This window comes from Oryctolagus cuniculus, chromosome 6 (genome assembly GCF_051225735.1).
Source record: "Oryctolagus cuniculus isolate XC-2025 breed Fujian yellow rabbit chromosome 6, ASM5122573v1, whole genome shotgun sequence".
Taxonomy (NCBI): Eukaryota; Metazoa; Chordata; class Mammalia; order Lagomorpha; family Leporidae; genus Oryctolagus; species Oryctolagus cuniculus.
This window is the reverse complement of record NC_142872.1, coordinates 38,644,401-38,659,573: the sequence shown is the minus strand read 5'-3', so window position 1 is coordinate 38,659,573 and position 15,173 is coordinate 38,644,401. Positions and strand designations below refer to the sequence as shown.

At 60.9% G+C, this 15,173-nt stretch overlaps 1 protein-coding gene across 2 annotated transcripts in view; it reads left to right on the top strand.

Annotated features, from left to right (window-relative positions):
- The window catches only part of CSF1R (colony stimulating factor 1 receptor), a 29,222-nt gene extending 14,096 nt beyond the window's left edge, over nucleotides 1-15,126 (top strand). For both annotated transcript variants that reach the window (XM_070076307.2, XM_070076306.2), the window contains exons 8-22: nucleotides 1,731-1,846; nucleotides 1,988-2,108; nucleotides 2,204-2,394; nucleotides 3,766-3,881; nucleotides 8,109-8,235; nucleotides 8,314-8,418; nucleotides 8,769-8,879; nucleotides 9,622-9,775; nucleotides 11,415-11,503; nucleotides 11,604-11,701; nucleotides 12,987-13,109; nucleotides 13,184-13,295; nucleotides 13,755-13,854; nucleotides 14,238-14,346; nucleotides 14,433-15,126. In XM_070076307.2, the coding sequence (XP_069932408.2) occupies nucleotides 1,731-1,846; nucleotides 1,988-2,108; nucleotides 2,204-2,394; nucleotides 3,766-3,881; nucleotides 8,109-8,235; nucleotides 8,314-8,418; nucleotides 8,769-8,879; nucleotides 9,622-9,775; nucleotides 11,415-11,503; nucleotides 11,604-11,701; nucleotides 12,987-13,109; nucleotides 13,184-13,295; nucleotides 13,755-13,854; nucleotides 14,238-14,346; nucleotides 14,433-14,579 (1,819 nt within the window). In that variant the 3' untranslated portion in view covers nucleotides 14,580-15,126. The remainder of the gene's footprint in view (nucleotides 1-1,730; nucleotides 1,847-1,987; nucleotides 2,109-2,203; nucleotides 2,395-3,765; nucleotides 3,882-8,108; nucleotides 8,236-8,313; nucleotides 8,419-8,768; nucleotides 8,880-9,621; nucleotides 9,776-11,414; nucleotides 11,504-11,603; nucleotides 11,702-12,986; nucleotides 13,110-13,183; nucleotides 13,296-13,754; nucleotides 13,855-14,237; nucleotides 14,347-14,432) is intronic.
- Nucleotides 15,127-15,173: the final 47 nt, after the last annotated feature.

Genomic DNA, 15,173 nt, shown 5'->3' with positions numbered 1-15,173 from the left:
CCCTCCTCCTCCATTCTCTCGTGCTCCCTGATGACCAGAGTCCCTAGCTTGCCTTTGTCTCTGGCAGAAGCTTGGAACCTGGAGTCCATGGACCCCTGAGTGGGGACGGGGCCATAGACTCTGGAAAAGAACCTGGATACCCAAGGACATAGCCTAAGTGCTCGTGTGTGGCACACAGCCCCTGCATCTTCACTGACTGCTGGATATGTCCGTGATGGTGCATTTGAGGCACCTAGAAAGTTGGATTGTTTTCAGCTGAAGTTAACTTTTTTTAAATAAAGATTTTATTTATTAGGAGAAGTAGAATTAGGGAGAGACAAAGAGGTCTTCCATCTTCTTGGGTCCACTGGCTTACTTCCCCCAGATGGCCATAATAGCTGAAGCTGGGGGCTGTTTCTGGGTCTCCCACGCTGGCACAGGGGTCCAAGGACGTGGGCCATCTTCCACTGCTTTTCCAGGCCAACAGCAGAGCTGGATCAGAAGAGGAGCAGCTGGGACTCGAATCGGTGTCCATGTGGGATGCCAGCTCTGCAGGTGGAGGCTTAGCCTATTTAGCATGCCACAGTGCCGGCTGTGGGTCCGTTGTTTAAAGAAGTGATGCACACAGAGGGGTGCCGTGGGTCCCGGGTCTGGCTGAGCCACACGTTCCTGTGAGTACAGGGACTGTGGGCTCATGGGAGCTGCAGACATTGCCTAAGCAAGATCTGGTGATTTGTTGGAGTGTCTTTTGAAAAAGCACTATTATCTACAATGTGTGCTCATCGTGGACACATTATGAAACAGAGGGTAAGAGAAAACGTAGACAGAATGTCCCTGTAGCCTGCCCGGGGGCACTAAGTCATCCGTGCTCATATCCAGGCCTTGACTGTCTGGAAAGCTATGGTTCAACTCGGTGCCCTCAAGGTCAGGTTCTGTGCCCCTCACACAAAATACACTCACCTTTACCTGGTTGCCCACGCCTGTGGGCTGATAACCATCAACACTGCCCTCCCAGCAAAGGAAGCAGGGGATCAGAGAGGCTGAATATCTCTCTAAGGCCACACCGCCAAGAAATGGCAGTGCCAGGGTTTGACCCTGGGCATAGCAACCTGCAGCACATTAAGCCATTCATTTTTTTCTTTTTAAAGATGCATGTGTTTGAATGATAGAACAAGCAAGTTCTTGAGTCTACTAGTTCACTCCCCAAACAGCCACAACAGCCAGGGCTGGGCCAGGCCAAAGCCAGGAGCCTGGAACTCCACCCAGGTCTCCTACATGGGTGGCAGGAACCCAAGTTCGTGGGCCATCGCTGCTGCTTTCTCAGGTGCATTAGCAGGGAGCTGGGTCAGAAGTGGAGTCGAGACTTGACCACAGACACGCTAGTGTGGTACTTAAACAGCAGCCCCAGGACCCTGCCTCTCGGGGCTGTCGCCGTCTGACTCGCCAGGGCTGGTGGGATTTAGGGGTTTGCCGCAGGGATGCTGCTCCTCTGGACGGTGCTGAAGGCAGGGCCTCCCTGCACCTTAAAACCTGAGCTCTCCTGCGTCTCCACAGTCTGATGAGAAAACCGATGAGGAATGGGATGGTGGTGTCGCCTGTCTCACACCCTGCCTGTGCACCTGGCTCAGCCGTGGCCTCTGTGCCCTGGACGTTTTATCAAACAGAAAATTAACGCCTTGAAAGGTTCTTGTGTGAGCCCCCTGTCCTGGCCAGGGCCGGGGCTCACCGGGGCCGCTGTCCCTCTCCTGCAGGTACACGTCCAGCCTCTCCCTGCGCCGTCTGAAGCCCACCGAGGCCGGCCGCTACTGCTTCCTGGCCAGGAACGTGGGTGGCTCCAGTGCTCTGACCTTCGAGCTCGCCCTGCAATGTGCGTGGTGGGGAGGGGTGGGCTGGGGGTCCCCTGGGCCACTGGAGAGAGAGGTGGGCTTGACCCAGGGTGCGAGAGATCGGGCTCAGTGCAAGGTGGTCAGAGAAGGCAGCTGGCCTGACCTCTCCACGGTCCACGCAGACCCCCCAGCAGTGACCCTCACCAGGACCCTAGTCAACGGCTCAGACGCCCTCTTCTGTGACGTGTCCGGGTACCCCCAGCCCAACGTGACTTGGCTGCAGTGCAGGGGCCATGCTGACAGGTAAGCGGGTTCTGCTCCCCTCACCCCAGGCTGAGGCCCTGGGCACCCCACAGCGCTGCAGTCCTCACGCGCCCTGCTGCGTTCTGCTTTCCCAGATGTGATGAGGCCCACGTGCTGTGGATCTGGGAGGACCCGTCGCCCAAGGTGCTGAGCCAGGAGCCCTTCCACAAAGTGACCGTCCAGAGCCTGCTGTCCACTGGGTCCCTGGAACACAACGTGACCTATGAGTGCAGGGCCCTCAACACCGTGGGCAATGACTCCGAGACCTTCAGGCCCGTGTCTATAGGTGAGCCCGCGCCTCCCCTCCCCCAGAGTCTGGAGTGGAGCAGATCCCAGCAGCGGTGGGCTCTTCCCCTCGGGCCGGCTTCAGACCCTCGTGCCCGACAGACAGATGGGAAAGTCCAGGACCCTGCAGGGGTGAGGCTGAGAGGAAACAGAACAGGGCCTGAGAAAAAGCAGCCGGGCCCCTAACGCACCTCGTGTCCTGCACCTGGGGGTCACTGAGTCTGCAGTATGCATTCGGCCTAGGCCAGCTGCTATATGCTTGCTCCATGCAGGGGACCAGTGTCCCCATGGAGCTTAGAGTCTGGGGAGGGATTGGACGATGGGCGAGGAGATGCGATGCTCGCCAGCCCGGCAGCCTCCTCCGTCTCTCTGCGACTCCCTTTCTGCTGAGATGCAGCCTGGCCAATTCGGAGCCGCTGTGCGGGAAGCTGCCTGGGGGCTGCTATCCAATCCAGGTGCTCACACAGGGTACCTTGATCCGCTTTGCACACAGGCTTCCTGTGGGCTGCTTCTCTGATTCTCAAGGCTCCTGGCACCTTCGGGCCTCTAACGGCCCCGGTTCAGCCGTCCCTGTGTGCCTGGGGCAGAAGGGGGGCAGAGGAGGCCCTGGCCTCTGGCTGGCTCAGGGGTGGTTACGTGGGTGCCTCGCTGCTGGCTGCGGAGCAGCTGCTGGCGGTTGCACGTTATCGGGGGCAGAGCCACGTTTTGATGGAAGGCGGCACTGTGCTGGGCATCACATGAGGCTCTACAGAGATCTCCGTTAACTCACGGCGCTAGGAGGAAGTCCCATCTGCCTCCCCATTTGGGGACGATATACCTGAGGCTTAGAGGGCAGAGTCGGGTTCAGTGTGACACACCCCCTCACTGGCAGAGGTGAGATTTGAACTCAGACCCAAGCTTCTAATCTGGGCAAGGGGATAGAAACTCTGTCCTTCCAAACACTTTGAAAGAACTGGGGTCTGAGATCCAGGGAAGAGGAGATGCAGGGACCATGAGCCTGACTTTGAGGCTGGGTGGTTGCAGAGGGCACCCCGGGAAGCGGCAGGGGAAACTCTGAGGATGCAGATTTTGATGCAAGCTGGAGCAGCCCTTTCACCCTTGGCTGGAGGTAGTGAGCTGCCCATCACTGGAGGCTGCAAGTAGAGGCCAGGCTGCTGCCGAGGGGTTTCTGCCCCGGCAGAGGTGGGGTGCACACCCAAGGGGTCCTCGCCAGCCCCAGGAGGCTGTGATTCTGCGCAGGGATGGGGGCTGTGGGCGTGAGCAGGGCTGGGAGTGCTGGGGTGGGGGGATTCGGCCCATGTGCTGGCCTGAGCTCCGGGGTGGAGGCTCCGAGGCCCCCTCTGCCGCTCATGTGTCTGCCTCGCCTTCGCAGGAGCCTACGTGCAGCTCCCCGAGGGGTCCCTCTTCACGCCAGTGGTGGTCGCTTGCCTGTCCGTCATGGCCTTGCTGCTGCTGCTCCTCTTGCTGCTCTTGTACAAGTACAAACAGGTGAGCTGGGCCGGGTGGCACGCAGGTGCCTGGGGACCCAGGGGCCTCTCGCACCGCACCTCGGGCCTAGCCGCCTCCCCACTGAAGGGGGGTTCTTCCTGGGCTGCTGGGGAAGGCAGCCTGCTTGAAGGAGGTGGCTTGGCCTTGGAGGGTGAGGGACACGGCAGAGGGGACACACAACTCGGGAGGAGGGCGGTGTGTGCAAGGGGACAGGTGGTAGAAGAACACGGCGGTGGAAGGTTGGTGCTGGGGAGAGGTGGTCCCCAGTGTAGCCCCAGAGCTGTCAGCTGCTTAGCACAGGTGAGCCGTGGGGTTTGAGGGCTGACTAACCTGCTTGTCCCCCCTTGGCTGCCTTTGCTCTCCTCCAGCTGTGTGGGGCATTCATACAAGACTCTGAGCAGGCAGGAGGGCGGATGTGGGGCAGAGGATGGCTCAGGGCTCCGTGCTGGTGCTGCCACTCAGCACAGGAAGGTGGCTCTGAGCAGCCCCCAAGGAAACGCGGCCCTGGGTCGGGACTTCCGGGGTCTGGACCCAGCTTGGACGCTGTCTGGCCGTGGAGCCTTGGCTGACGGGCTGTGTGCTCTAGGGCTAGGTTTCCTCCCCTGTACAATAGGCCTGGTCGGGGGCGGGGGGCTTTAAGGGCCCCTTCTCTTCCGACATTTCACGAGCTACTCATGGTCTAGCGTAAAAGCCAGGGTTGAGAGTTTAATGGATTTAAGTTCGAAGCCCACCCCTGCCAGGCTCAGGCTATGAGACAGTGGGGGGAAGTTGGTGTCTCAAAGCCTCTGTTTCTCCAGCTTTAAAATGGGGTTAATAACGGTGGCCACCCCACCCCCTCCCCCCGCCCCGTTGTCACGCATACTCCGTGACATAAGGCCGGGAGAGGACTGGCAGGGCCGCGGGCACAGACGGGACTGGTGGCAGAGGCCACAGCCCGTCCTAGGAGGAAGTTGGCCAGAACCGCAGTTAGCTCATGTGTCTGGCGACTGCAGGCATCTGTGGCCAGTCCTCTGCCTGACCACACACCCTCCCGGCCAGGACCCTACTCGCTCTCCAGGGCGCCGCTCCCTCCCTGTGCGGCCCTGGCCCCGCCATGGTCTTCCTTATGTGGAACTGAAAGTGGCTCCCGGGCCCCACAGGCTGCAGGTCCCAGCGAGGAGCCGGTTCTCCGGGCTGGCCACCCGTCGGCCTCAGTGTGGGGACACTCGATCCTCTCTCCGGCTGCTCACTTCCCATGCAGAAAAGCCGGCTTCCTCTGAGGCGACCCAAGTCCAGAGAGACACCCAGCTTCAGGCTCCTGCTTCCTCTGCACAAACCCACGCCCTGAGGGGCCCCGCCAGGGGACAAGGCCTGGCTGGGAGAGGACGGGCGTTCCCCGCCTTGCCCTGTGCCAGGCCTGTGTGCAGGGCGCTCTGCTCAGGGCTGAATCATCACCTTCTATCCCACTAGGGGGAGAGAAAAGGGCCATGGTCAGCGGGCTGCCGGGACAGCAGGGGGCAGACAGAGCAGGGAAGGGGTGGGGGGACTGCAGAGCCTCGATTCTGGGGGCGGGGCCTGAGCTTGCGAGGACAGGGTATGCTTGGCTGGGACCCTTGTGTCCCCATCCCCCTTGGGTCACTGGCGGAGTGCGAGGAAGGCCTGGGGGGGTTGAGGAATCCAGGGGGTGATGCAGGAGGTGTGTCTGGGGAGCACGTAGCCCGGGGCCTGCGCCTGCTCCTGGGATGCGCTCCATGGCCTTGGCTGCTTCCGGCAGGCCACTGTTCCATTCTTGGGAAATCGAAGCCCAGGCGGCTGTTCCTGAGCCCCTAGCCCTCTCCAGGGAGAGGGGAGACTAGACGGCTCAGTCCCTCGGGGCCCCTGCCCCTTCCCTTGCTGCAGTAGCTGCTCCCCAGCTGGGCTGGGTGGGGCTGAGCAGACCAGCTGCGGGGGTGGGGTGGGGGAGGGTGAGCAGAAGAAGAAGTGGGGAGGAGGAAGATGGCCATGGCCGCAAGGGCTCCTGGGGGTGGAGGTGGCCAAGGCGGCCACAGCGCCCTCCTGGCTGTGTTCTGGGCTGGAAAGGCCCCACGTGCAGGGTTGAGCCTTGAGGAAGCAGGCATTCTCCCGGGTCCACTTCAGGCTCCTCCAGAGAGGGCACAGCTGCCAGTTCTGAGTCGTAGCCCGGAAGTTCTTCCTGATGTCTAACTATGGTCTTTTTCCTGATGTCTAACTATGGTCTTTTCTCCCAAATGACCGACTAGAAATTCCTGCCCATGGCCGTATCTGGAGTCTTTCCTCTTAACCCACCGAGGCTGCAGTGTCCTGCCCACAGCCGCTCCCGGGCCCCACGGCTGCCCTCATGGTGCCCTGGGAAGGAGCCAGCTGGTGCGCAGAGCAGCACTGCTCGCATTCCCGAGGCCTGACCGGAAAGAGGGGCTGCTGATGTAGGCCCTGGTGTCCGCTGCCAGCCCAGCCCAGCTTCCACTTTCTCCTGAAATGGGGCCTTCCATCAGCACTTTTCCAGGTGCCCCCTGGCATGGTGCCCCCCGTGCAGCTGCCCCCTAGCCAGGAAGGGGAGAGGCGGCTGCTGCTCCTCCGCCTGTGCCACAGGGCGGCCTCAGTGTGGGCAGCCTGGCCCAGCCCTGAGGTCAGGAAGCAGCTTCCGGCTGGCTGAGCGGGGAGCCCGTCTCCTCTCCCCTCCATCGCGATCGCGCTCTTGCTTGGTCCCAGGGCTGCCAGCCTGCCTCGCTCACCGGGGTCCCAGGGACCCCGCCCATGTTAGTGGCTCTCAGGACCTTCCCGCCTCTAGAACCCACCCCCACTTCCCCCAAGCCATATGCTGTCTTCCTGGCACTCAGGTTCTTGAGGCTATAGTGTTAACAACAACAACAACATATATTTGAGAGAGAGGGAGAGATCTCCCATTTACTGGTTCACGCCCCAAACGCCTAACCCAGCTAGAGCTGCTCTGGGTTTTGGGAACTCCAGTCAGGTCTCCCACATGGGTGGCAGGAACTGAACTATTTGAGCCCTCGCTGCTGTCTCCCAGGGTGCAAAATAGGGGGAAGCCGGGATCAGGAACCAGAGCTGGGAATTTAACCCAGGTACTCCAGTAGGAGCCGTGGGTGTCTACAATTTCTGGGCCAAACACCCAGCCCATGTGTGCCCTGTGCCCGGAACACTTTGCCTCCTGTGGCTGTGTGGCTGGTTCCTCGGGCCCTCCCTGCCTCTTGGGGAGTGACCTGTCATTCTGATGGTGTGCGCTGAGCCACACATGGACCACTCGCCTCCTCGACCTGCTAGAGTTCAGTGCCTCCCTTAGTCACGAGGGGAAGGACTTGGGCTGTTCAATGCCAAGTGGGCAGCACCTGCCACGGTGCTGATCTGTGAGTGTCTGGAGTGGGACTGTTACCCAGCTGTGAAAACGAAGGACCTGCTACACGGGGGGCGGGGCGGGGGGGAGGACGCGGGCAGCACAGGGAATGAGCACTGTGACTGTACACGCAGGGCCTAGAGCTGGGGAAACACGGACGTGTGACACGGTACCGTGGGTGCCCATGGCTGCGCAGCTGTCGTCCAATGCGTTGGCTCTGCAGGAGGGAAAGAATTCTGGAAACGGGTGGCACAGTGTGAATGTGCTTGATCCTTCTGCGCGATGCACTGTACCACGGCGGAGACGGCGTATTTGAGGTGTTTTGTAATGCACTTGAAAACCAGGGGCAAGCGTCGTGGTGGAGTGGGCTGAGCCACCATGCGGGAGGCCCACGTGCGGTGTGCAAGTGCCTGGGATGCAGTCTCGCCTCCGCTTCTGGTCCAGCCCCCTGCTAACGTGTACCCTGGGAGGCAGCAGGTGATGGTGCAAGTATTTGGCTCCCTGCCACCCACGTGGGAGACCTGGATGGAGCTTCTGGCTCACGGCTTTGACTGGGCTCTACCTGGCTGGTATGGGCATGTGGGGACCAGTAGGTGGAAGATTGATCTTTGTGTGTTCCTGCAAACAAAACCCACTTGGATGCGGGATGGACAGCTAGGTCAAGTTCCGCTTTCCTACCCGGCTCAGGAATTACCTAATCGTAAGAGAGGTAGAGGCCCTCGTCCTTGAACTCACAGATAGAGAAAGCGAGGCTTAGAGAAGGGGAGGTGGCAGAGTGGGGCAGGGACTCCTGGTGGGGCACGCAGGGGAGGTCAGCAGAGAGCCTGGGGCAGCAGGGCTGGGACCCACGGCCGTGTGCTCCCTCCCCGGCCCCGCAGAAGCCCAAGTACCAGGTGCGCTGGAAGATCATCGAGAGCTCCGAGGGCAACAGCTACACCTTCGTCGACCCCACGCAGCTGCCCTACAATGAGAAGTGGGAGTTCCCCCGGAACAACCTGCAGTTTGGTAAGGGGAGACCCTGGGGCCCTCGAAGGGAGGTGCGGTGGTGCCCAGAGGCCTGAGGAGCCCCCGTGTGTGCGGCAGGTAAGACCCTGGGAGCCGGCGCCTTCGGGAAGGTGGTGGAGGCCACGGCCTTTGGTCTGGGCAAGGAAGACGCTGTGCTGAAGGTGGCTGTGAAGATGCTGAAGTGTGAGTGAGGGGGAGGGGGAGGGGCAGGTGCGGGACTCACCCCATAACCCAGGTGGGGGCTGCTGGGAGTGCCCAGCTCCTGGATTCCTGGTCCCTTCCGGGTGTGGAGGGGCTTCTGACTGTCAGGGTACTGGGGCAGCTGGGGGTCATCTATGGCCACAATTGGGCTTCCTGCCCCCCTCCCCCCAGCCCTGGGGACCTGCTTAGTGACTGGCCACACCTTCTCTGTCTCTCCCTCCCTCTTCTGGGCCTGCATGTCTCTGGCCTCCACTGGCTGGCTGGCTGGCTCTGGGTCCCACTGCCGGCTCCCCCTTTGTCCCTGCGGCCCACCCTATCCCACCCTCTTGCAGCCACTGCCCACGCGGACGAGAAGGAGGCCCTCATGTCGGAACTAAAGATCATGAGTCACCTGGGTCAGCACGAGAACATTGTCAACCTGCTGGGAGCCTGCACCCACGGAGGTGAGGGCTGGGGCACGGAGGGGGCCCTGCGAGCACCACCCCTGGGCTAGTGCGGGGTTCCTGTGGATGACACAGGGATTCTGTGCAGCCTGAGCCAGAGGCGCTCAGACATTTATGAGCCGCAGTCACTCAGGGAGAGGAGGTGTGGGCTCCTGGGGCCAGGGAAGCCCTTCCCTGAGATGCCTGGGCACTTGCCCCTGGGCCATGGAGGTGCCTAGGGCTTACTGGGACCCCACTCCCACTCCCACTCCCATGCTCTTCATCTATTGTCATCTTGCCCTATATAGAACTGTCATAGATCTGCTTTGAGGAAGATTCTTGGGCTAAATTTGTCACTCCTCAAATGCCTCCAACAGCTGGGGCTGGGCCAGGTCCAAGCCAGGAGCCTAGAACTCCACCACCCCATGTGGTGGCAGATCCCAAGTCCTTGAGCCCTCGCCTGCTGCCTGCCAGGGTGCACATTAGCAGGAAACTGGAATCAGACACAGAGCCTAGCTACAAAGCCGGGCCCTGTGGTGTGGGATGTGGGCATCCCAGGCAGCGTCTTAACCCCTCCGCCAAATGCCTGCCCCTAAACAAATGTTGGAAGATGTCTCTGAGGCACCCAGACACTTGCCCGTAGAGCCAGGATTGGAAGTGGGATGTGTGGAGGCCTAGTCTGGGGCCCCTCCTGCTAGTCACGTGGGGAGAGGGATTAAGTGGTCACCACCCTGTCCCTCCCCACCACTGCTGGTTGCTCCAGGCCCGGTGCTGGTCATCACGGAGTACTGTTGCTATGGCGACCTGCTCAACTTCCTGCGGAGGAAAGCGGAGGCCATGCTGGGACCTAGCCAGGAGGAGCCCGAGGGGGAGAACGGCTACAAGAATGTCCACCTGGAGAAGAAATACATCTGCAGGTAGCACCCTGGGACAGGACAGGGAGTCTTCTGTGCTGTGGGGAGGAGCCACCCACATTGATGGCTGTGGAGCCCCATCACGCAGCAGCTACTTGAGCACCGACAGTAGTCAGGAAGCGTGGAGGGCAAAGATGTTACTAAATCGTCACCCTGGGTAAAGGACGGACCGAGACTGGTGCCTGTAGCCGGTGCCGGGCTGACTCCAGGCACGCGTGTCCTGTCATGTCACAGCTGCCGGGCCTGTGGCGCTTGCTCTCCACCAGGGGTGGCTACAGCAATGGTTGTGGCGGGAGACCAGGCAAAGCAGCCTGGCCATGGCCAGGTCTCTGGCTTCCCCTGTGAGCCCCAGGGGTGCGGCATCTCGCCCAGGCTTCCCGGCCCTGCCGTCGTGATGCTGTGATTCCTGGAAGCCCCCCAGAGGCAGATGGACTGAGCCAAATGTGGAAGCCGAGAGAGGAAGTGGCAGGTTTCGTGTCACACACGAGTCAGGGCGGGGGCGGAGTTGGGCTGGAGCTCTTGGGGCTCCTCGTCCAGTCCTCACTTGAGCCACGCTGCTGTCCTGGAGCCCTGGGGGCCAGGCCAGGATCCGAACATGGTGTGCACTGTGCACCTTGACCAGAGACCCTCAGCTGCGGAGCCTGGGGAGGCAGGAGGGCCAGGGGGCCGCTACGCCGCAGCTGCCTTGCAGCCGGGGGCTGGCAGGGTCCGCTTCCTCTTCTGATCCTCGGGCATCCCTGGGGTGGGGGTGGGGGGCAAAGGCAGGGCTTTTACAGGTGACGACATTTGGCCAGATCAAGTCAAAATGAGCACCAAGCAAACCATGAGCTTAAATCTTGCAGTGAACCAGGGGACACCATCCAGTACCAGGGAGGGGGGATGCTTTAGCTAAGGTTGGATCATACGTGCAACAGCAGGTCCTCTTTCTGGGCTCAGGGGCTCATCTCTGGCAGAGGCAACAGCAGGATGAGGGGTTAAGAAACCCTCTCTTGGAATTTGGAAGCAGTACTGGTTAAATGCAGAATTGCCAATTCCGAGTCTGCAGTGTAGGAAGACTGCCAGGCGCTGCTTCTGCATGCGAGGTGGGCTCAGAAGCCTGCTCCCACCCAGTGCTCCTGCACCCGGGCTGTACACAAGGAACCGCCCCGGGGGGACCGGGAACGAAACAGCTGCTTCTCTGGTTTCTGATGCAGTGGGCCTGGGCGCGGGCTCAACACTTCCTAGGTGCTTCCACTGTGAAGCTGGGGCTGAAAGCCGCTGTGTAGAGAACATGGGTCCTGAGGAAGGTCCCTCGGCCATGCTGGAATTGGAGCAGGGCTATTGTGGCGAAGGGCCATGCCACCTTCTCCCAACCTCGAGGGTAGCCAGAGTGAGGAGCTGACGGGAAAGTCCTATGGGCTGGGATCAGGAACGGTGACCAAGGAACAGGTGGCCCTGCCCAGCGGTGGGATGGTTCGTGAGCACCTCCCTGGGCACAGCTGGGCAGCCATGGGTGATCCCTCAGACAGGATGTGGTAGGGCCTTGCCCTTGAGGTTCCTTCCTGTCCCCGCTGGCTGGTTGGGAGAGGCCATGGGTGGCTGGAGGCCTGGGCAGGGCAGTGCTGTGATGGGAACTGACAGCCCCTCCCCCTCTCTGCTGCAGGGACAGTGGCTTTTCCAGCCAGGGCATGGACACCTACGTGGAAATGAGGCCCATCTCCACGTCTTCTTCAAATGACCCCTCCGAGCAAGGTGAGTTGTCGCCAGGGCCAGGGAGGGGAAGGGCTGCTGGGGACCGGGGCTTGGGGTAGGGCAGGGGCATCACCAGGACGGCTGCCTCCTCTCACCTCAGGCCTTGACAAGGAAGATGGCCGGCTGCTGGAGCTCCGCGACCTGCTCCACTTCTCCAGCCAAGTGGCCCAGGGCATGGCCTTCCTGGCTTCCAAGAATGTAAGTGGGAAGGGAGCCAGGGCCTGTGGGGCTGGACGGGGCCAGTACCAGGGAGCAGGTGCACAGCGGCCTCCGGGGCCAGTTCCTGTGGGCCGGGTAGGGTCCCAGCCTGGGCTGTGCCTGAGTGCAGCAGGCCAGGAAGGGTGCGGGCTCTAAGAACAGCCGGGTTCCATTCACTTCCACTCAGGGGGTGCACAAGTCTCACCTCACACACCATGTGGTCTCGGGATGATAATGATTGAATTGTACACTTGTCAAGGATACCAAATGACACAGCACAGCAACAAGTGCCCAGGCTATGGGGCTGTTCCAGTCAGCTCTGGACACAGCCGTGGCAGTCAGCTGTTTGCTGCTGGTTCTGTCACTTACTGTGTGATGCTGACCAATTGCTTGAAATCTGAGCCTCAGTTTTTGCACCTAAAAAATGGGTATATTCACAGTAATTTGAAGGCGAGCAAGGTTCTAATGTGTGCAAAGGCTTAAGAGAAGCCAGGGCGCAATGAGGTCCCGAACAGGGCAACCGCTATGATTGGGTAGTCCTTTCAGAAAAATTGAAGAGTTTAATTTTGTACGAAGCCTTCTGAAAGCCCCGAGTAGTTACTTTGTAACACATGTTTAGCAGCATGAGCTCTGTGAGGAGGCCTGGGGATAGTCACCAGGGGCCAGAAGCTGCACCTGGCACAGGAGCTCACCGCCCCAGGGCCCAGGCAGGCCGCCAGCTCCCGCTGCATGGAGCCAGAGGGCTATACGGCATGGCAGCTTGGCCTGCTAATGGTTCCTCTCCTGTTAAGTGGTATTTTACTTATCTGAAAGGCAGAGAGACGGAGACAGATTGCCTTCTGTCTACTGGCTTGCTCCCCACACACCCGCAACAGTGGGGGCTGCGTCAGAGCCAAAGCCAGTTCTATCCAGGTCTCCTATGTGGGTAGCAGGACTCAGCTGCTCGAGCCATCGCTGGCTGCATCCAGCAGAAAGCTGGAATAGGGAGCAGAGCTGAGCACCAACCTGGGCACTGATAAAGACGCAGGCATTGCAGGTGGCATCCTAACTGCCGTTCCAATGCCTGCCCCAGGGACACAAGTTTCTACACATTAAAATGACCACAGTAAGTTTTCTCAGACCTCAGGCCCTGCCAGAGGTAGGGACAGGAGTCTGAGAAAGTGCCGAAAGCTGATGAGGACTCCCTCACCAGGGACTGCAAGGCCTTGTGGGTCCTTCCATCCGCCCCTCCCCCTGGGCCCAGGTAGGGGAGGGCCAGACCTAACCCTGCCGTGCTTCCTCTCAGTGCATCCACCGGGACGTAGCAGCCCGCAACGTGCTGCTGACCAGCGGCCATGTGGCCAAGATTGGGGACTTTGGGCTGGCTAGGGACATCATGAACGACTCCAACTACATCGTCAAGGGCAATGTGAGTGCCAGGAAGGGGTGGGCTAGGTGGGGGCAGGGAACCAGGCCCCAGGTGACTAGGGACTGTCGTGCCAGGCCCGCCTGCCTGTCAAGTGGATGGCCCCGGAGAGCATCTTTGACTGCGTCTACACCGTCCAGAGCGATGTTTGGTCCTACGGCATCCTGCTCTGGGAGATCTTCTCACTCGGTGAGCTGTGGCGCTGCTCCGCCCTTGGTCTTCATGTCGGCATCCATCCCTCGTGGGGCACCAAGCTCCAGGATGCTCGGTGGGTGGGGCAAGGTGCTGGTGGGAGTGAGGACGGGCACACTGCCCACCCTGACACTTGCTTCCACACCTCTACCTGTGCTACCCTTGCCCTCATCTGAAAATGCAGCTTGAGCCATCTACCACCTCCAGTTTCCTGAGGGCTAGAACAGGGACTTGAGCCCAGTCTTCAAACGCACCCTGCAAGGTGCACCCTCCTCCCCTCCTCGGTGCTGTGGCCAGCGTGCTAGGCCTGGCGGAAGGCTCTTGGCTTCCTTAAGCGGAGGCCACTGCATAGTGCCTGGTGTGGTCGGCACCAGGGAAGGCAGCGGCTGCTCCAGTGTCGCAGTGAGCTGCGTGTGGGAGGGTCAGTTTCTCTTAAATGATCTCGGGCCTTTGCAGGGCTGAACCCTTACCCTGGCATCCTGGTGAACAGCAAGTTCTATAAACTGGTGAAAGATGGATACCAAATGGCCCAGCCTGCGTTTGCACCTAAGAACATGTAAGTGGAGGGAAGATCGGAGGGTGAGGGGCCCTGGTCTCTCTTGAACAACTCACTGCAGGGCCAGGCTTCCTCTCTCCACGGTGGACTCTCGAGCAAGCAGAGCGTCCACTGCTTACCGATTTCCCAGGTAGCTGGGCGGGGGTGTGTGTGTATGTGTGTGTCTTCGGAGAAAGGGCTCATGCTACGCTCACTGAGACATGGAACTCGGCCTGCCTGACAGGGGCCCTGAGGATGACCCCGGCAGTCCCTTCTCCAGTGGTTCTTGTGAGGACAGGAGGCAGGACTCGGCACAGGCTTTGTGGGAAACCCACTTCTCACTGGGTTCGGAGACCTCTGGGTTGTGGGGAGTGACACGTGGCTAAGCTCTGTCCCGTCTCCAGATACAGCATCATGCAGGCCTGCTGGGCCCTGGAGCCCACACACAGACCCACCTTCCAGCAGATCTGCGTCCTGCTTCAGGAGCAAGTCCAAGCGGCCACGAGAGAGCAGGTGAGTGAGGGTCAGATTGGGGTTGGCGGCTGCCGCAGGCTGGGCCGGACACGCCGTGACTGCCTGCCCTGGTCTCTCTGCCTCAGGACTACACCAATCTGCCTAGTGGCAGTGCCAGTGCCAGTGCCAGTGGCGGCGGCAGCGGCAGCAGCAGCAGCGAGCACCTGGCCTGCTGTGAGCCCGGGGAGACGGCCCAGCCCTCGCTGCAGCCCAATAACTACCAGTTCTGCTGAGGAGCCGGCCTGGGAGCAGTGCCTCTCCCTCCCTCCCAGCTTCAGTTCCCCCGTGGACGGGCAGCCTGGGGAGAACGTACAAACTCTGCCCTCGGTCACTTAACTCCACAGCTCGGCCCGGCTCCTTGGGAAGGTGAGGGACCTAGGGGAGGTCAGAGCGGACCCCGTTCCCAGAGCCCGGGCCGCCACTGCCAGTAAGGGGCTGGGGGCTGCGCCCCTGCCCGCCCGCCCTCATGGTGTTGGCCTCACGTTCGCTGTGCTTCCTCATCCCCGCCCGTCTCGATGCACAAAGACTGAGTTGGTGCCTACGGCGCCCCCACGAGCTGCCCTGGTGCTGAGAAAAGGCTCCCTGGACCTGCACAGCCCTCCCCCACGCTGGACCTGCTACTGCGAGCCTGAGCCCCAAGGCAGCCAAGAGCGAGGGGCATGCGGGGGCGGGAGACAGGGGACGGTGTGTAGCCGGCTACACCACGCACGCCCAGCTGACTCATCCTGACTAACAGACACGCTGGGGGCTGTTGTCCACATTAAACTAACGGCGCTCACACAGCCGCCTCTGCGTCTTTCGAGACCTGCGCGTTCCCTGCCAGAAGG